This window comes from Bacillus rossius, chromosome 3 (assembly GCF_032445375.1).
Source record: "Bacillus rossius redtenbacheri isolate Brsri chromosome 3, Brsri_v3, whole genome shotgun sequence".
In the NCBI taxonomy this organism is placed as follows: domain Eukaryota; kingdom Metazoa; phylum Arthropoda; class Insecta; order Phasmatodea; family Bacillidae; genus Bacillus; species Bacillus rossius.
In genome coordinates this window covers 77,507,070-77,529,347 of record NC_086332.1, presented here as the reverse complement: position 1 = coordinate 77,529,347, position 22,278 = coordinate 77,507,070, and the positions used below count along the sequence as shown (strand labels likewise).

At 39.8% G+C, this 22,278-nt stretch overlaps 1 protein-coding gene across 2 annotated transcripts in view; it reads left to right on the top strand.

The window, feature by feature from the left end:
• Positions 1 to 16,667: 16,667 nt before the first annotated feature.
• LOC134530934 (3-hydroxyisobutyrate dehydrogenase, mitochondrial) overlaps positions 16,668 to 22,278 on the top strand; it is a 59,134-nt gene continuing 53,523 nt past the window's right edge. The window contains exons 1-2 of one of the 2 annotated variants that reach the window (XM_063366255.1): positions 16,668 to 16,971; positions 20,678 to 20,760. In XM_063366255.1, the coding sequence (XP_063222325.1) occupies positions 16,863 to 16,971; positions 20,678 to 20,760 (192 nt within the window). In that variant the 5' untranslated portion in view covers positions 16,668 to 16,862. The other variant, XM_063366257.1, reaches the window with a different exon arrangement.

Here is a 22,278-nt window from a genome sequence, read left to right as displayed (position 1 = left end):
CAAGACACATTATAAATAACCTCAAGAAAAATTAATTAAAAGAGGTGGTGATGATAATGATTGAATGTGTGTGTAAACCTAAATAAAGAATGTTCTAAAGAAAAGTAAACTACTGCCTGTAATTCAATCAAACCAATGGCTTAACCAGGATATCGAATTGTTTGCGGGGGGGGGGATGGTTTAAGAAGTATGGTTTCCCCACCCCCCTCTAAAAAGGCATGGGACCAGGGGGTTCACCCCCGGGCAAATTGGATTTTAAAGTGTAAAATAGTGCTATTTTAGAAGTTTTTGGTACTTAACTTTAATTATTGTAATGGTAAAAATATTATTAAATTTTTAATAAAAAAATTAATTGAATAATGAAGTAAGAAATTAATTAAAGATATTTTTATCAATCCAAGTGCCTTGTTTACGTCCACTCAAAATCATAAATCATGCTCGAAGCTCGGCAATACAAAAAAAAAAGGAATAAAAAGGGTTGGGTTTCGGCAGAACTGATCTATTCCTAGAAACAATTAGCTGTAGCTTAAAGAGTTACATGACACCATGTCGTTGTCTTAATTCTATACACACACAGCGATCATTACACTTTTGGAAGCCCAGTCAACACCTGATTATAATTACTGCGCTGGTTAAATACAGTAGGTTTAAGATATTAGAAAGCTTGGGACCCGTCACGGCGTCACAACCTTAGTGCAGTGGCCAGTGATAGCAGTAAGACACCTAGGCCCCTGAATCAAACAACTGTAGCACAGGCTAAATTATTTTTAATGAAGAAATATTTACAAAAATTATTTTATGAGTTTAATAAAAAAATTATATTATAATTGGTTTTTAAATACTTTATTTTTGGTTATGATAAAAGTTATATATATCCATTTACACTTGTTAATGTGGTTATATTTATTTCCTTTCCATTGGTTTAAAACAAACACAAACCATCATTGACCAAGGGTATCTACTTTCTAATTATAGGTTTATAAATTATTCATCAGTATTGCAAGGATCCTCTATATATACTGACATCCCTCAGCCTATGGTCCCTAATTCCCTGTTGTGAATTGACCTGAGACTCGCTCTGGTTTGCCCGTGTAGCTCTCGTCGGAGAGGGAGTGGAATTCAGGACAACGTAGCCGGGACCGGAAAATATGGGACCTGGAGGGAACTTTACGTAGGTAGAAGGAACGGTAGATGGTAACAAGGATAAGATGATGCTGTCCGTTTTCACGAGCTCCTTTATTACGTGAAGAATCCTGTCGCAGCCTGGCTGGCACGTCGCGGAACGAGCGTCCTCCCCTACCGCAACCCGGACTCCCAGAAATAAACTCTTGGCCACAAAATGTGACCCGAAGTGACAGTGAATGCAGCCCCTTAGCGAATCGTACCGGTTACGAAAGTTCAGCAGTTCTACGCAGCACGTACGCGACCCGTCACGTATGCATAGATAGTTCTGTAGCGACACGTAATGACAGAGAGAGTTCGGCTGTTCGGAGCAGCTCGTACGCGGTCCGTGACGTATGCGAATATAGTCCTGTAACGATACGTAATGACAGAGAGAGTTCGGCTGTTCGGAGTGGCTCGTACGCGGCCTGTGACATATGCGAATATAGTCCTGTAACGATATACGTAATGACAGAGAGAAGTTCAGCGGTACAATGAATTCTGACACAAAGCAGGTCGACTGCAGAGGCAGTCCCGTGATGCTCGTACTGACTGCGAACTCGAAGCTAAGATTCACATATCCCGGGCAGAGCGGAGCGAGCGCGCGTCTGCTCGTCCCCGTGTCTGGTTCGCCACTGCCCTTCTGCGCCCGTCTGCGAGCCGAGACCCGCGGGCCGCGGAGGAGGGGAGAGGAAATCGGCCGGCATGGGAGAGGCCTGCCTCGCGGTGAGCCAGGCTACGATTACATGACTAACATAGCACTTGAAATAATCACAGAATTATTAAAACGACATAACAAGTAATTAATTAATAAAACGGAAATACAAATGAATTAATGAATTATGGATTAATGACAAGCGAAGTATTTGTACAATATTTACATACACTATTCAAGACGTGAGAGTTCTGTTACGTTATGAATATATACACTCGTGGAGGCTCGTGATTACATAAAAAGTATAACTATTATTAAAACACCATGACGTTCACTGACATGCTAGGGCGCACACGGGTGCGTCCCTGCTCATAACACTTCACTGATGGTGCACTAGGGGAACATACCTCCCTTAGGCCCATGTCGGCAGACAGGTACGGCCTCTACATCTAGGAGGGCACGACGACTGTCGTCAGTACCTATTCCACAAAGATTATTACAGAATGCTACATTTTTTTTATGAGTTTGTCGTCGGCTGGTTGACTAGTCCCTGAAATTATACTATTTTGCCAGCTACTCTCCAGAATTAAAATTAACACAACTCGAATAAAGTTTCCTGGTTCTTTATGCATGGTAAGATGAACACTTTACATGGGGCTGCCGCGTTTCCGCCTGTGACTATTTCTATAGGGCGAAGCCCGGTTCCGCGCACTTATATTGTGGGTACTGAAAAATACAGGACATCTCGCCCGTGACGAATATTACCCACGCAGCAAAGACTTGAATTCGCTATGACTCGTGCAATAACATGACTGTCTGACTGCACAACCCAATGTCCGGGAGGAAACATAAAAGCACAGTACACGCGATGGCGAATATCCAGTTTACAAAAATACTCCGCGACTTGTAAAACTTCAGAGAAGAACACACGTGAGAAAAATGACAAGATGAAAAACGCGACTGAATGACGAGATGACAACCTCGACTGAATGACAAGGCGACTGCAAAAACTGAAATCCCTTCTGCTCGGCAAAGTCTGGAACTACAGCAAAATTCCGCGCCCATTCCAATCTCACCGTCCCGGAGCGACGTCGCAGACACGTCTGCTGTCTCTCGCGTCCAGCTGCCGACTGCCTTCCCACTAGCGCGGAGCGGCCCGCTTCCTAAACCGCTGCCTCTCGCGTCTGACTGACGACTACTCTCCTCCCCCGCCTGGCGCGCCCGAGCGCCCGCGTCCCTCCCCTCTCCGCGAGCCCGCGGAACACGCTCATTTTTCACAGAGGGAAGCCACGGCCTTGGCGCCCGGTGAACAAATAAAAACTTATAATACATAAAACTTCAAATAATAAAATTAACTATTTACAATCAAAGAATATTAATGAATATTTACAATAATTAGTCACGTCCGGTCCTTATGTATTTTATAGTTGATTTCCCCTGGCGCGCGAATCTGTCTCCCCCCCACCGCCTGATCAAGCCACACAGCACAATCGGCGCACATGCAACAGAGGGCAGGAGAAGGCGTTGGCGTGGCATAACGGGCTGTGACAGCTGGGTCGACACTTGGGTCGACGTCAAGTTGAATATCTCTTCTATCTCTAACATAATTTAATTAATCCGAATAAAGAGCTATATATTTATTAAAACACAATTCACAATTTAACTTAAGCAAGAAATTTGTTTCATAATATGTTACTGCTAGGTATACGTTTTCATATATCATAAATAACCTAACCTGAAAATAACACATGTGCCTTAAATAAATTGATTGTAAAATTATATAAGAAATGTTTAAGTAATTAAATCTTTATGATCTATATTTCTTTAAAAACTTAACTTGATATGACTAAAAAATGAACAAAATACAATGGCCACTGCTTATCATCGAAAATCTAATGAGATTTAATACAGTTGAACAATGTTTAACTGCTTGATGTTAAGGAAACACAAGAAAGGTGAGGTGAAGTAAAAATGCTTAACAGTTGTTCAAAAAGGTAGGTAGTTTAAAAATAACCTTAGTTAAACTGTTAGCGACAGTGTAGTAAAAATTGGCCCTTGGCATTTTATTTGGCTTATTTCTTATTAAAACCCAGAAAAACATTTAAATAATGTTTAATTTGCCCTTTTAAAGTAAAATCTTTACTTTTTATTCCTAATACCTACTAAGATTTTTACCGAAACCCAAATATAATATAACCATTTCGTTTTGCAGGGTGTTTTTATTACTCATTATTATATTAAAACACAAATTAAAAAATAATGAAATATAATTACTAGAAAATGTATTAATTTATGCTATTAATTTATAAAGACTTAGTAATGGTTCTGTGAACTATACAAATTCTATACACCGATTGTACCTTTTTGAAATAGCAGAAGTAACAAAGAAATATTTTTATTGGTATGATAAAAATTAATCAATCAAATTAAGGAAGGAGGAAGAAAGAAAAAAGAGCATGGTCGCAAGGAGACGACCACGCATTCATTATTACATTAATACAAAATTGGCATGGTAATTCTCTGGGCAGTAATCAAAGCCTAGTCCCAGTACTATCTAATGCTGTTTGGATTGCACTCTGTGATGTTGTCGTAGTCACGGATATCACCCCCCCCCCCCCCCCCCCCCCTTCCAGCAAACCCTGACTCTGGTTGGGTCCTGTTCTCGGATCGGGGTTCAAGCCTCGCGGCGGGGGAAATGATCACTATCCGTGCTACAATAACAGATCGTCAGTTTGGATGCAAGTATTTAATTAGCCCCTCACACAGTCTCTTTACATGGGGCACAACACCCGTCTCTCCGCGGAGTGAAGCTCGGCTGCACGTGTTTCGGTTGGCAGGCGCCAAGTGCGGGCTGCCCCCCCCCCCCCTCCATCAAGGTCTTTTGGTGCGTACATTAAAGAACTCTCTATGGCCCCTTCTAAATGATAGTGGTGAAAAAGGTAAGTTTGAATGCCTGAACCTGAGGCATAGAGTCCATCTCCCTATGGTAAGAACGTGCCCGATGATATGCGCAATGTCTAATCACCAGGGAAAACCCTTATACAAAATTATAAACTATTTACAATAATGATTTGCGGCATAACACACGTGGTCGCGAAATCTTCACTCCCCAGACTCGATCTCACCCGTCGTTGCCCTGTGACACTCGTCTCTGCACACGTCTGCCTCGTCCAGCCGCCAGACTCCTACTGCTCTCACCCGCCATGCATCGCGCTTCTCCGCCCGTCCTACCACCACTTCGCGACACGTGCAGCGCTCGGAGAGATTCCGGGTGTTGGCCTCGGCTTCGTCGCCTGGTGAACAAAGTTACATAATTATATAACATAGTTTTTAGAAAAACATATAATCATTACTAATACAAAATATTACGTAAAAAATTAAAACCATTACACATTAAACAAATAAGAAAGTTCTTAATACTCAATTACACAGTATCACACTGCACGGGGCAGGGGTGGCTCAGGGGCTGACGAGGCATAACGGCCTGAAGGAGCTGGGGAGACACTTGGGTCGACGTCAATGTCATGGTCAGCTGTCTTCAGTGTTGTGTCTCAAAGACACTAACAACACTGTGTAATACATTCCAGTAAAATGTTTATTTTCTTTTACAGGCACGCAGATACAGACTAGCAGCAACTCAGATTTAAATGAGTGATATTGTTAACATGAGATCTGCGTCTTCAGACCGGAAGCTGCGTATTTGTAACCCTTGCCTCAGTTCTGTGTGACCCATTGACGGATTCAGACCTGGTCTCATAGAACTACCTTCATAGACTTCCCTGAAATGATTAGTATAAACACCATAGATTTAAGTATTTTTTAACCTCTTTTATTATCTCTAGAGCTCCACGCGCATTTCGCTATATGCTTTTGAGTGGAGGAAAACCTCCCCTCGTTAGTTTATTCGCTGTGCACCATAGGACACGCGGGCAGACACAATGCTTATGGAACCGGCTGACTCAATCTGTTCTTTCAAGTAATTCACCAGCACGGACACATACCTCAGTGTTTCGGACCAGAAGCAAGGGCCATCATAAATATATGTTACAATTTTATTCAGGAGAGTGTGGAAGACTGTGCAGTTGTAATTGTTATTATATGTAGTGCTGCATTAAAAATGGATGTGACTATACCTGATGAGTGAGTACTGATTACCCCAATCGATATTTTTTTTTACCAGTGAAGGCCCGTCTACAATAGCAATGTCCTAAACTGTGTCCGAAGAACACTCATCGCTGATTGGTCCACGTGACCCTCTGACATCATGCATCAAGTGGGCGAAGGTCCGAACCTACCTGGTCCGAAGACATTCGTCAATTTGAACTTTTTGTCCCAACCTGAGTACCTTGGACACAGAAAAAGAACAGAACACTCACGGTATTTGAATTTCCGGTTCCCGTTTGAAAACGTGGTGTTCGTTTTGGTTTTTGAAGAAAATGGAAGGTGTTGTAAGTCAAGAAGAGCCACTTTGCCTTACTGAATAAATATATAACATTGAACTCACTCAACTTTCATAAGTTCGATCTCATACTACAAAGCATCAAAACAATAAACAAAAACATTTGGTTTGGCACATTTACTGCGCTCTGGTGACAACTTTAGAAATCAATACATTCGGACATCGGACATCGCAATTGTGGACAGGGCAGTTTTCGGTGAGACAATGTGACGTCACTCACATTCGGATAAGGACACGGACCACGCACAGGTTCGGACTATTGTAGATGGTCTCTGAGTGTCCACAGAGTGTCTAACCTAACTAAGGGCATAATCAAGGTCTACAATAAGTGGATCAGCGAGGGTTCATGATAGGGTACACAACAGTATTTCTTCAGTGTGGTTGACGTCTGTTGGTAAACTACTTATGCTATGTGGCTTACCTCCCTTACCACCCTGTGAGATAGAGCTCTTAGTGAGATAGCTGGCACTGGACAACAACATACAATCATTACATAACAGAGAAATGGCCAAGATGTTTCCGCACCACCCTGTCAGAGAACCTACTATGTGAAGGTTAGCCTGAACTTGCTGGTCCATATATTTCGGGCTTATGGGTATGCCCCTTGCTTGGCTAGACATTCTCTCATGTGGACATTCGCTGGGACAGAATAACGACTTTGTGGAAACTGTACTTAAATGCAGGAAGTGGTTACATCCTGTGTAATTACAGAGCACAAATGCCCTAATAAAGTACAACTGTAACAATCATCCACAATCCTCGATAAAATGGTAATTTAGTTAAGTTACAAGAAAAAGTACTTGCTTACATTTTGAAATATTACGGCCTGCATGTGTGCATAGAATAAATATGCTATCAGCCGGGGTTTCGGGTGCGATTCCTGCGGCGAGTCTAAGGGGCTGGTCGTGAGATTTGGTGGTGTGTTCCGGGAGGGCGCCAGGCTAGTTCTGTAGGCTAACCATCAGTGGCTCGTTCGGCCCCAGCGCGTCCCCTAGACTCGGTGGCTTGATTTGAATTACGTGAAATGATATGCTAATGAAGTTGGATGCACTCCATAGGTAGCATAGGGAGCTGATGCCTAACTACAACCAAAGAAAAAAAAACTCGTTAGACACTCGTGAAACGTGGTTACACGTATTTATTGCTGAACGGACGTTACACGTTTCTACATGCGCACTAGCTGCTTAGCGCTTGGGCAGAAATTGGTACACGCAAAAACATAACACTACACAACACTCTTGATAAAAATTGGCTAACTCTCCCTACGGCAGTCCTGCGTGGGGAAGTAATATTGGGGAGCTTGGAGACCGCCAAGCCCGTACGTGAATGTTAATGGTAGGCAGTTATGATTCGCGTAGCGAATCAAATCGTGAAATTCGTCCCGAAGGAACTCGGTGAGGTCAGCAGGCGTTTGCACGGTTGCATTAACGAAAAAATCGTTTGACTGGGGTCGGCAAGGTCCGTAAATGGCTGTGCTTTAGGCGGCCTTGTAGCCTGCTGCCTTAAGACAGTAAAAGTGGCGACGGCCGGGTTAATCCCTACACCGAAGACGAAAAGAAAACCGACCCGGGGTCGCGTGGGGAGTTGCGTTGAAAATTCTTTGGTTATGACTATAATTACCAGCAGCGAGGAATCAGAGGGACAAAGGTGAATGTTCCCCATGGTACGCGCATGTCTTCCCCGGGCCGCAAGCTGATCAGAACTGCCTGAGGGGATGGCATGCGGAGGGGGGAACAATTCCGCCGAGCGACAAGCCACAAAAAAAAAAAAAACTTTTACCGTTATTCGGTGTAAACTTTAATACTTGATCGCTAAACATACATGGCCCTTTCTTAATTAATTATTCATGCGTGAATTACTTCAATAACTATTGATTAGCTCTTTAATTCCGAATATTGAAAGTTAACATCTAAGAAAAAACAAAAATTTAGTCTGACGTCGTACCAACCATGGCCTCTAAGCCCGTGCTCCGCACCGCCAGTACCGGATCCCATTTTCGGAGCGCACCCCTAGTGTTGTGTTTTCATAATGGCTTTATTTTTGTTTCTCATTTTATACCAACCTATGAACTACTCTCAACTCACAACATCTTCCTCTTTTACACTTAACACATTTTCAGCCATTCAAGTCCCCACCACAACACTTTGTCTACACTTATTTGTTTAGTCAACATCTTCCTCTTTTAGACTTAACACATTTTCAGGTATTCCAGTCCCCACCACAACACTTTTTCTACACTTATTTGTTTAGTCTTCCCTATACTTACATGACACTTTAATTTCTCTGCCTGACCTTATGTATTTCGCAGGCTGTAACTGCATTAGGTTGTGGAGTGTCTTTGATTTCCCACTGTCATCTGAAGAATCTTGTGTGGGAGAGGTAGTGACACTTTTGAATTGACCTTGTGTTTCTTTTTGTTTCTCACAGTTCTCACTGGCCGATTGTCCACAAGCTTCTTCTGGAAATCCCTTAAAGTCTGGTTCCAGGCTAGACTTCCTCGCATGAACATCTGGGTTCAGATGTGACATTCGCAAATGACTGGAATTCCTTCTAATCACACTACCATTTTCATCTCTTACTCAATTTGAACGAGGAGTAGATGCTGGCTGCAATACCTCTGCTGGTTGCCATTGCTCATCCTTGTGTAACAATACTCTATCCCTCCGGGAGAACTGAGGCTTTTCTTTTGCCTGTTGATCCTGATTGTGTTTGCTTTTGTCCTGTTTGACAGTGAGTGCTCTAGCCATATTTTTATTGACCTGTGGGGCCAGTAACTTCTGCTTCATAGGCAATTTCGTTCGAGTTCGGTGGCTCATCAACAGCTGGGCTGGTGTTAATTCAAGACTGGAAACTGGTGTGTTTCGGTGCTCCAAAAGCATGACTGGTAATTCCGCTCTTTGCTCAGAACACTTTTTAAGCATGTTCTTGGCCACTTGAACAGCTTTTTCTGCCTGACCATTTGACCTGGGATAACGAGGGATGGCTGTGACAATTTCAAAATACCAGGATTGTGAAAACTGTTTGTATAAGTACGAATTGAATGGCATATTATCCGATGTGACTACTTTTGGCACCCCATGTGTCGCAAACCAAGTTTTCATTTGAAAGATCACATCACTTGCTCGTTTACTTGAGAGCAGACGGACTTCAATCCACTTAGAATAATAATCAACAGCCACCAGACAACTCTTACCACCATAGTCACAAATATCCACACCAACTTTCGCAAACGGCAAATCAGGAATCTCATGAGGGATGAGGGTTTCTCGAGGACACTGGCTGCGTAATTTCTGACATAAAACACAACTATTCACCAGTCGTTCAATGTCATTTGCCATCTTCGGCCAGTAAAGCACCTGCCGTGCTCGTGATTTGGTTCTTTCAATGCCCATGTGTCCTTCATGCAGTAATGACAACATAGCTTCACGTAATTTGAAAGGCACAACCACACGGTCACCAAGAAACAACAAACCCTTGTCTACATGCAGATCATGTCTTTGATTGAAAAACATCTGAGCATGTGTACTCACATTCTTTTTGTGCTCTGGCCACCCTTCTTTGCAGTACATCACCACTTCACTAAGTACTGCATCATCAACTGTGGCACTTCTGAAGTCTTCTTGTCTGGCCGGCGACATTTGCAGTGTTTCAGCCACACTCACCAAATGCACTATTTCAGTTGACAATTCCTGATCTGTAGGGTCACACTCCGGCAAGTATGATCTTGACAACAAATCTGCCAAGTACATTAATTTTCCTGGAAGATATTACACCTTCAGCGAATATCGTAGCAACCGTATCTTCATTCGCTGCAGTCTCACAGAAAACACATCAGTTACCCTCTTCTGGAAAATAGACACTAACGTCTTATGGTCTGTTTGCACAGTAACATCTCTGCCATACAGATAATGGTGAAATTTCTTCGCAGCATAAACTATACTGAGCATTTCTTTTTCCACCTGAGCATAGTTTTTCTCTGTTGGATATAGGCTACGAGATGCAAAACTAACAGGTTGTCCATCACACATCAAGCAACATCCCAACCCATCCTTTGATGCATCACACTGAAGAGATATTTTCTTCGTGGGATCAATGATTCCTAGCACTGGAGCTTTGGACACCAACTCTTTGACTTCCGACAACACTTGTGAGTGAACCGGAAAACACAGCCACTCACTGTTTTTCTTCAGTAATTCTCGAAGCGGTGCAGTGAGGGTGGCCAGATTCGGCAAGAACTTTCTTAAGTAACTCACAAATCCCAGGATTTTTTGTAGTTCCTCCTTATTTGTTGGTGTTTTGATCGCTTGTACTGCTTTAACTTGTTCAGGGTCTGCTTGGACACCCTGCTTCGATAATACATGTCCAAAGTACTTGACCTCTTTTTTTTTTTTAACTGAACTTTCTTTTCGTTAAACTTAACATTCAATTTTCTGGCTCTCTCTGCAACCACCTTCACTATTTCATCATGTTTTTGTTCATTCTCTGCCGAAATTAGCAGGTCATCAAAATAAACAACCACCCCAGGAATATCTCCAAAGTTTGTCTCATTCACTCTTTGAAAAATTTCTGGAGCACATGACAAACCAAAGGGAAGTCATAAAAACCGGCAACAGCCAAATGGAGTGCTGAATGTGCAATAATGACTCGATTCTTCATCAAGTGGTAACTGATAAAACCCATCTTTCAAATCTAGCACCGTGAATACAGATTTATTTTGTAATTTACTACTCATCTCTTCCAGGGTTGGAATCACGTGAAATTCTCTGCATATCGCTTTGTTTAATGCTGTCGGATCTAAGCATAATCTTAGTGTTTTGTCCCCCTTTTCCACTACTTTTAATTTGTTCACCCACCCTGTAGGCTGATCAACTTTTGCTATTACTCCTAACGCCTCTAGTGCTCTTAATTTTTCCTGCAGTCTCTCTCTTAATGCTATAGGTTTTTTTTTTTGAGGACTGGCTACTGGAGTCACAGAATTGTTTACTTTTAACCGACAGATAGTTGGCATACATCCCACGCCTCTAAATATGTCCTCATAATTGGTCCTGAAGGTCTCTTCTGTAAGGTCAGTCTCATGGACCACGTCCACACGAGCACGGGACACAAGTCCTAGGTGAGTGCACCCAGGTAACCCTAAAATAGGCAGTTTGCACTGCGTGTTCTCAACAACAACAAAGTCTATATTTTGGGGCTGTTCTGTGATCCCATTTGCCAAGCACCCTAAATTGACAATCCCTAGCGGTCTCACCTTGGTTCCTCCAAACCCTTCCAGTGTCATGCAGGGGCGTAGCCAGGGGGGGGTTTTGGGGGTTCAAACCCCCCCCTTAGCACCAAATCTTTTATTAATTTCTTATTCATCACTCAAACAAATTTCATATTAAAATTAATAAAATTTTTACCATAAAATTTTTTAATTTAAGTACCCAAAACTGCTAAAATAGCACTATTTTACACCTTAAAATCCAAATTTTCCCGGGGGAGGACCCCCGGACCCCCCGCTTTAATACGGGGGGGGCATGCTTCTTAACACCCCCCATACACAAATCCTGGCTACGCCACTGGTGTCATGTCCACACTCTGTAGAGTACTTTCCTCGCCCACTGCTTGCATGACACTTTGAGGAATAATATTTACTTCAGATCCAGTGTCCAATTTAAAAGCTACACATTTGTTTTTCACTGTGATAACCTGAATCCACTCACGAGGAACATACTTAACCCTTGCTTTGTGTGGTTGGGTTGCACAATCTTGCACTGAGGTTATGTTCACTATTTTTACTATGTCAACAAAATACTCCTCAAAGTCATTGTTTGGTAACCTAACCTCCGACACATTTTGTCTACAAGCTACCGCAAATGATTCAATTTATGGCACTTGTGGCATAGTTTCCCAAACGCTGGACACTCCCTTCTCTTATGTATCCTTTTACAACTTCGACACTGAAAGGTATCTTTATTCACACCACTGTCTCTCTCGCTCCTCTCAACTTCTCTTGAAATCACTTCTGATTGTTTACCACACCCAAAGCCTCTTTTATTCACTATTTTCCGTTTTACTGGTGTCACGAAAACCTTGTTTTGCACCATATCTGCTCATTGTTTCCCGAGTTCATTCACACGACATTATTCGATGGCTTTCGTTAGCGTAAGGTCTGGTTCTCTCAACAAACGCTCTTGAAGACTTTTATCACGTATACCTAACACAATTCTGTCCCGCACTACACTGTCTGCTTGATCCTTGAACTCGCAGCTCTTTATTAGCTTCTTTAGATCTGTCAGAAACGAGTCAAACGACTCTCCATCCTCTTGACATCGGCTATGAAACTTAAATCGTTCCACCACAATATTCTTCACAGGATCACAATACGATGAGAATGCCTGAAAAACTTTATCAAAATCCTTTTTGTCTTCTTCTGATAAGTCAAAAGTGTTGTATAATTCTACTGCCTCTTCGCCTATAACATTTAACAACATCGCTACTTTAACTTGAGGCTGCTTTGAGTCATAACCCGTAGCTAGCATGAAAATCTCAAAGCTTTGTTTAAACATCCGAAAATTTTCGCAGAGATTACCATCCAGAACCAATGGCGACGACGACAGCTTGAATGACTCCATCTTCACTAAATTGCCTTGTCTCTTCTGTACACTTTATCCCTGATCCTCAATCAGTTATTTGTTTATATATTTCATTTTATATAATTTCCGTACTTAATCCTACCGACTGCGCCATGTTGTGTTTTCATACCACATAACAAGGAGGGAAATAAAGAAGTGCGACTCTTACAGTGGAAACTGAAACCATGCTTCACGCAACCTGTGTCGCTATCTGTTGGGCGGGCCCATAACTACCAACAAATAAAAAATCGGATTAGTGGTTATCATACAAAGTTTTTTTTTTTTTTTTTTTTTTAATGGGGGACCCCCCCAGGGTGTTCACCCCGCCAAAAAATGTCTATTTTAAAAAGAGTATACACAATTATTTCCATGAAGGGGAAAATCTGATACAATAAACAAGAAAACAGTTATTGACAATATTATATACATGGAACTGGGCCCCTCCCAACACAAGAGTCCTTGGGGGCTGGTGATTGATGAGCAGTGAGGTGTTTCCTTACATGGGTTGGAGAAGTTGATGATGGTGTGGTGGTGAGGCCAGGCCTGTTTGGCTCGGGGCTGGCCTGTGCAACGGCGGCTGGGATGATGTTTCGGTGGGGTGGTCATGGTAGAGATGCTGGAGTACCGTGAATCATTTGTCCCGCAGCGCATTCTTGTAGAAGTGCTGGTCCCCTGGGTTAGTCGCCGGCCCCGCCCACTGGGATGTCGTCTTCTTCCTCTTCAGAGTCCTCTGCTTCGAGGTGGTCGGTCGTGAAGAGGGGTCTTCTGGGGTGTGTTGAGTCTGCGGCGGGGGGGGGGGGGGGGGGGGATCGGCATTGAGTCTGATGAGGGGGTTGAGGCTGTATGAACATTTCTTAAGGGATTTCTTGGTTGATTTGATGATGATTTCATGGATGTGGGGGAGTCCGGTCTGCTGCAGGAGTTGTTGTCGTGAGGTGGAACGGGGAAGTCCCAGGATGAGTCTGGTGCCGAGTTAATACGTTTTTTTCGGTTATATTAAGTTATCTCCTTGACAGCGCAAAACTAAAATCTATGCGAAAATACTTAATGCTGTTTTGTAATAAACCGTCATGTAATAAATAAAGGAGTAGGATGTGCAAAAACTCATTGTATTACACACCACAAAATTAGTGGCTACCTAAATAGAGTGAATTTTCACTGGTTTGTCTGCCTGATAATAGCTTATACATTACTTCTCCTAATAAATTAATGTAGTTATGTCAGCAATATATTATGAAAACTACTATCTAGCGGACGGGCCCATAACTACTTCAAAAAACTAGGTCTCAGTCTCGGTAATTAGAGTTTCTCCCCCATGTTTCATACTGGCTTTATTTTTGTTTCTCATTTCATACCAACCTATGAACTACTCTCAACTCACAACACCTAGCCCAGCCGGAATGAGTCAAACGAGAGCCCCGGGCGTGACCTCGATAAATTCGAATAAACTTCAGGCACGAGACCCCGGGGACTCGATTTAATAAAACAATCAATGAATGAGAAACTAGAACAATATTAATTATTCATAAGCATTAAGCAAGTGCGTCGTAGGTAATCCGTGCGAGCACCGCACACACGAAGTGGGCAACGAACCTCATTACCAGTCGCCGCGGCCACTGGCCTTAGTTACAGTGCCCGTGAACCTGATCAAGTCAGGTTAGGAGAAATCAAACCTAAACAATTTACATTGAGACAATTTGTTACTATATTGACAGTCGCAAACTTGGTGCGACATTTCAAATAATTAAATAATACAAAACAGCTGTTAAGCCTTAAGCACCCAATTACCAGGTGATAGATTTTATTTAAGCTCCTGGAATGTGTTTTTTTTTATAATTCAACCAATTAATATAATATAATTTTTTGGTGCCATCTCACAAGGGAAGTGAAAGTTCCCCCCCTCCCCCTTGCAAGGTGGCCATGTTCGGCAGTCTCGAACCACTCCGCGCCGGGTAAAGACGTGTTCGTCCGTGAGCAGCCTTTACCTTTGTGCTCACCGATCGCTCCTTCTGTAAGTAATGTAATCACGTAACCTTCTAATTCGCTGCTGCTCACGTCGACTCGGCGTGTATTCCGCGGAACTGTGCCTATACCGACCGTCTTTTTAGTGATTCCGCACCGCGTCGCGTAGCGCTCGTCAGGTACCTCTCGGGCCTTAATCAGAGGTCGGGTAACGGCAAGTCAAGTTAAAGACTGTTACTAAACGCTAAAACCCACTGATTTTATGTGTGTTTGTGGATTTGCTTAATTCGAGGCTCTGAACCGAGACGAAAATTAAGGACATTCGTTAACGCATATTCCTTAAGGGAGTTACACTTACGTCTTACGATGCACATTCGAAACACAATTGATTAATTCGGGTTGACTTGATCAGTGCACTGTTTGATTAATGGGTGTACTGTCGCACTGGTTGTAATTACACTACACCATTTATGGCATTGAGAGTTCTTGCATTACGCCGCTCGTTTGACCCTGGTGGAGATTTGGCGAGGGGTGCGTTCCGCCAGCAGGAGCCAGTACTGCGATCCGAGGCTGGGCTAATGGCCTTCGGTCGGTACGACGTCAAATTACCTGTTAAAAGCACCAGAGCCAGTCGTTCCCATAAGATGTTTCATGCCTGACTAAGCGACACTTTTAAATGATGGAATTGGAGATAGGCCTTTCGCTCAAAAACACTTGGTGAGTTCAGCACGGAGCCCCAGATATAACAAAAGAAGAAAATGTTCAAAGATGTATGGGATGGCAATGGAATTAAATATTAGTTAAAACAATTACCTAACTATTGGGGGACTACAAGAGGCAAACTGGAGTGCCAGATTTATCACAAAGACTACAAAGTTGCCAATTCCATTATGTGAGAGTGGAAGTGGCATCAATGGTAACACTTATTTAAAAATGAGATGCTGCTAGTCTGTATCTGGATGGCTGTAAAAGCATTTAATTACACCTGAATTAATTATGCAATGTCTTTTTGCATATCCTAAAAACCAAGAAAGAGTATCTTAATACACAACACTGGCGGCACCTGACCATGACGCCACCGGGCACTCTATTACAGTGGTGGACGGTATAGATATGGCTAGGACACAGGCGTAATTAGGACCAAAGTGGTACGATGTCAATTCAGAAAACAAGAGGATGATCACTGTCCATATTAGAATACACACATACAATTTATAACTTCTTAATTTTATTCTGCACTGTGCAGGCCATCAGTAAATATTAAAAATCTGGGATGTGGATAATCTTTTGATGCGGCATACGTCAGGAGAGAATAAAGATGGAAAGGCTTGAAAGGTTTTTAAAACGATGACAGGGTGAACTGGGTGAAATGCAGACTAGGCCTATACTTTATTAAAGATTCTACAGTTGTAGCTGGCTCATTACCTCCAGATAATAGTTTTATTGCTAGACGAGTAGGTATATTATAATTGATACAAATTTATATAATTAATGGAAGTAAATAAAAAATTAACCAAATGTTTTGGTGTAATCAGCATGCTCTCTAAGCGAGTGTTCTGAGAAGCAAAGTGGCACAAAATAATAATCTCGTACGTGTTGAGCCGACTTCCGTAGCGCAGTCGGATGCACACCGGCTTGTGGTGCGAGGGTTTCTGGGTTCGAGTCCCGGGTTAGGCATGGGTGTTAATTTACATACAGAGATATGATTGCTAAGATATGATAAAAGATTCGCATAAGGTCACGTTACCCTATGGCCGTGGGCTTCAGACTGTAGGCCACTATAAAATAAATAAAAAAAAAAAAAAAAATTGTACGTGTTGCTTTCATGAAACAATAGTAACTTTGAGCATTTAAGACCGCGATAAATACAAATGTGCCTTATTTCCTTCTATATTTATATTTTGCCTCAGAGAATTTTTTCTATTGAAATAAAAAAAATTGATTTTACAGTTTTGTTTACCATTCTGCTTTTAATTGACAGGTTTATGTTTACTGTTTTGATTGGTTTATTATGGCGCAGATTTTGTTTAAGCGATTTTATCTCTGTGCATACTCTTTTTGGAAGTATAATGAACATATACACCGTAGTTTTATGAGACAGGCCAGAAGATGTGTGACAAGTTTGTTCTTTTTATATTATAGTTTTTTTTCTATTATCGGTACCTACGTTTTGTCAAGTTTTTGTGAAATTAAAATAGTGACTTGCAAAAAAACACTGAAAACTGGTATACAATGGCACGGAAAGGAGACGAATCACATAAATAGAGACGGATCTCTGGGCAATCTTACTGTCTCTTAAGGAATGGTAACCAATGAGATTTCGTTTCAAGGTTATAAAATATTAATTGAATTGAACAAATTTTGAACTCGGAGGTATAACACGTCTGAAATTGTAATATACAATACGAATAAACCACAAAGTAATTTTAGAACCTTAGTTAATCAGTGTACTTGTAATAATTTTAACATATTTTAAACAAGCATAGCTACCACCACAGCCAAATACTTGGCTTCTATTGATTGCATGTAGTAACGTAAATGGTAGAGCTCAGCATTGCCGAACTAATCTGTACGGGTCTGTGTGCTGAATATGCAATTGTTCATAATTTGTTCCGTGAGATCCGTCTCCATTTACATTATCCGGCTCCGCTTTCCTGTCATTGTAGTACAGGCCTCCTTTATGTCATATCATGAAAAATATTTGTAAGAATCACAAACTAGCTAAGTCAATGAAGTAGCTATGAAAGAGTTTTTCTTGGACATGAAAATGGTACCTACTTTTCTCAGGTAAATTTATAAATACATGTAGCAGCAAAATGAATAACAACCTAAACTAAGTGTTTTACATTTTGGAGTGTTTGTTTCCATGCGTGAGTCATACAATACAATAAAATAAATATAGGTGGTTTTAACTCTGTAGTGTGTGTTTTAGTGCTGATTGGCTAGTCTTTACGTTGGTTGTCATAAGTCTTGGATTTCATTCAAGTTTTACAACTAGCATTTTTAACTCTTATGAAATTATGATTTGGTTTGCAACTGCAGTTGTAGGCTAGGCTAATATTTAAAACACCCAGATTGGGCAATATTACACAAATAGGACAAGTACATACAATTTATATGAAATTCCATGCTACATGCTGATACCTAAGTTATTATACAATTCTGGGACAGAGGCATTTTTTAGTGACCACAATTTGGTATCAATTACTGCCTTACATATGCCTGGATTCTTTCATGTATTTTATCAAAATAATTAGATTATTTTTGGCCTTTCAATAGTACTAGACTACTGTGATAGAACTTTCGAATTACCATTCCAACCAGTTGAAAACCAATCCACAATAATTGCCAAAAAAGTTTTTAATTTTATAACATTTCAAAGTGCAGTGACACCTAATTACATGGATCTTCCATTGTAATAAGGCAAAAGGAAGCCATCTCAAAATTTAATTCCGCTATTCATTTATGTTATTAGTTTTTTTTTTTGTTGCCTATCAAAATGTAAAAAAATGGGACTTTGACTGTCAAGTATGGGGGGAAAAAACATACAATGGATATTTTTGGTTTTCATTTCAAGAAAATAAGTTCACTTAAAGATTTTACAAATAAAAATATTTTTCACTTGATATTTAAATTTTTAGCTGACAGTTGCCAGACACTCCTTAAACCAGTAGTGCAAGTCACTAGAAGAACTTCAATAAAAATAATTTTTTTTCCTCAAAGCCATATCTTCTGAGATATTAAAGCTTTATTATGCACTACTCATCAAATGTTAATTCATTAACCTATTCTTCTAAATCAACTACCAGTATGATTCATCATTTTCGGTAGAGTTGAACAAAGACAACGTATTGCAATAGTTACTATGGTGTGATTTCTGGAAAATTCTCGCCTAGTTCTTAGTTTCATGCATATCTTTATTTCTATCTATATACATCACATTTTTATGGACATGATAACAGTCATTACGGTCAATTTCGTTATTGGACAAAATCAGATCAAGGGGAAAGAAATGAGGATTTTTTTTTTTGTAAAACAGAAAAATCGCTATAATTTTCTTGGTATGAAAAAATATACCATCCTTTAAAATAGGATTTTTGATATACCCAACTATTATTGCAAAGAGTGAAAAAATAGGAGAGGAAAAAAAAAATTCCTTAGTAGGTTCGCTATAAAAATTATTGAAAGTTGTTGTAGACACCATCTTAATCTTATGTAAAATTTTTGTCTGAAAACAGTTTTTGTTATGGCCATTTCTTATTGCAGAGAGGTAACCCAAATGAGCTGCAGAATAATAAAAAAAAAACATTTCTTCTGAAGAGACAATAGGTACTGAGCCTGTTCAAAATTGTTGTATATCTTCTAAATATTACCACAATATTATGCCTGCAATTTCGTTTATAGCTTCTTCCCTTAGCACAATAGGCGAACAAATTTTGTTAATGCCTAGCTTATGAGATAGAATGGTTTTTTAAAATTTTCATGGATGTTCGTTTTAGCAGCAAATCACATAATTTATTTACCTGTGTCAGATCAATGTCATGCTCATGGTCACATTATTCTTATAGAGATTATTAAAGAAATTCCACGAAAATGCTGGATGCATTGAATAGAAAACATAGGAAACATTTTGGCTGCGTGAATTTGCGAAAATGTTGGATCAATCCTTTTACAAAATTTTTGAAAAAATTTAGGGTTCATTGTTTATAAGGTTTCCAAAATGTTCCAAAATATATGCGAACTTTGAAGAAATCTACCGTTGCCTGTAGGCCAAGTTGCAAGTGATATTTAATTTAGGAATATCATTTCTGTAATTTTAGGGCTGTTTTAAGGAACTATGAGTCAATGGCAGAAAATGTATTCTGAGGCTTCTTTAGTACATTATTAAAATTTATATTATAGATATAAAATGCTACCATAAAATAAAATGGGCTAACTGTACACCCAAAATATGTAGTACATAAGTGCTAATTTGGTGAATACAAGTTTGGTCATTAATAGTGTGTGTCTTTAACTCATTACTACATATAAACTTGCTGCTATGATGGGATACTGACAGAGCAAACTGTTATGAAAAGTGTAACCATTGTGCTGTTAGTGTAATGCTCTGCAGCATTTTGGGAATACTTGAACACAGTAGAGTAGGTATACATGAAGACATTCGCATATTTATGATTAAGTTCATGCATTTGTTGCAAAATAAGAACTGTTACTGTTAAAGAATATAATTTTCTGGGAAATATAGCCCAGGGCAGGTGCCTCTTTTCCCCCCCTTTAAACACGTGAATGCATTGTTAGAAGACTTGTGTAGTGTTTGGAAATGTTAGTTTTCAAAAAAAAGTTTTGTTGGGAAATTTTCCAGTTATTTTACAGCAAATTTTCTGAGTTTTACCTATTTTCTCATAAAAACACAAACACACAAATTTTTCAAGTGTTTTATACAAACTTAACATAATAACAGAAAGTTAGCTATTAGGTGGTAAAGAAAGACAAACTGTACTGTAAGCCTATAAACAGGCATACTACACAGTTCTATACCTACTTTTTAGCTTCAAAGTTTTTTACATGTAGGTACTTTAATATAATGGTAGCATAAAAGTGGTTTGAAAATGTAATAGAGGACAAATAGAAAAACCATACATGCGTTCATACTACAGCATAGAAAGATTATACTATTGTCCTAGTATATCAACCTATCTTAAATTTTGTAAATTATTGTTGGTATTGGTAAATAGGGAAAATTTTCAGGAAAAATACACACACACACACACAATATATATTTCCGGATGGAAAATTTTCTCACATCTCTAAACGCATTGTTTCCAGGTTCGACAGAGCAGTCATCTGCTGTCGGGTTCGTTGGCCTGGGTAACATGGGCTCACCGATGGCAGCCAATCTGCTCAACAAGGTACACTCTTCTTGTGGCCAGGTTTTTGTGAAGTAGTGGGTCCATTGTATCCATACATAATTTTTTGTTGATGGCTGAGTTTTCTTTATAGAGGAATTTTAAAAGAAAATTTATTGTCGCACCAAAATCTGAGATCTAGTAGACTTTTAGAACTCGACCATCTAAACATAGAAATTTAAAGATTTTGCCTGAGGGTAAATAAACTCTACTGTTTATATATTTTTTTAAATATTTATTATTTATTTAATTTTGGGATGATTTCATTTAAACAAGTCATATCTACATACATATGAATGTTATTAAACAATTGAAACACCCATGTCAAGTTTGTTTGAAAAGTAAGTGTGCAACGACATCAAATGTAGACTATGTGATAACAAAATTACTGCAGCTTCTGTGTGTAAGGCAGGTTAGTCCACAATGGGGAGTAAATTACAGGAGTCCAGCAAAGATTACAATAATCGCTCTGTAAACTTACATAACTAATTTGCTGAAGTTTTGGAATTATGTCTTTGCTTTTTTTTTTGAGGGGTGTTTTGCCCCAACGGGCCTCCCCCTTGGCTACGGCTCTTGTTGTGGACCTCGGCTAACCTGGCTGTTTACTTTAGTTTACTGGTACCGTAGGGTTGAAACATGCATCTCCTACTGCATGTTTATCACCCTTTGACAGTCTGATCATGGATAATGTTCTAGTTCTCTCAAGTATATTTCAATTTAATTTTAGTCAATAACAGTAACACAACACCTCATACTCCTCAATTCACGACATTCTAATGTTAGAGCACTTGCTTCCTATAAAAGCGATCTGGGTTTGATTCCTGGGTGTGTAAATGTATGATTTTTCATATGTGGTAAACGTAGCAGACTTTACAGTGAGCTAGTGGGTTTTCTCAAGGTACTCCCTTTTCCTTCACCAATTCATTTCACCCATTCATTTCATCAGTGCTCCAGTAGCATCTCTTCACCCCTCATCGCCTCTGGATGTCAATGAGATATGATTGCTAGGGTTGGCAAAAATCTGGGATTTTTTAAAAAAATTAACCCATGTGGGTTTTAATTTTTTTAAAATAAACCATGGGTGTTGACCATTACTTGAGTTTTTTTGCTCAAAAAATCTGCATTTTTGTGGGTTTTCTGTACATGATTTTTTCTAAACAATAAACTTGTTAATATTACGCTTACAAAAAACCTTCTCTTTAGTTGTCTACACTTTGAATGATATATTATTTATCTATTACTTGATGAATTTTTAACTGATTAGTTAGGTATAATAAGCTGAAATCATCCTGTTTTTCGTAATTTTTGTGCATCTGTAATATACCTACTTTGTATATGTTATTTATGATAAATTTTTAATAAAACAAGTTAAATTTTGTAATGAATTTATTATTAATATAAATATAGAAAAAAAAAACTGATGGTTCATAGATTGGAATTTTTTTCAATTGGTTTTTTCCAAAAAAAAAAAAAATCTGAACCCAAACCAGCAGGCCAAGTGCACGGCTGCCAACCTTGCAT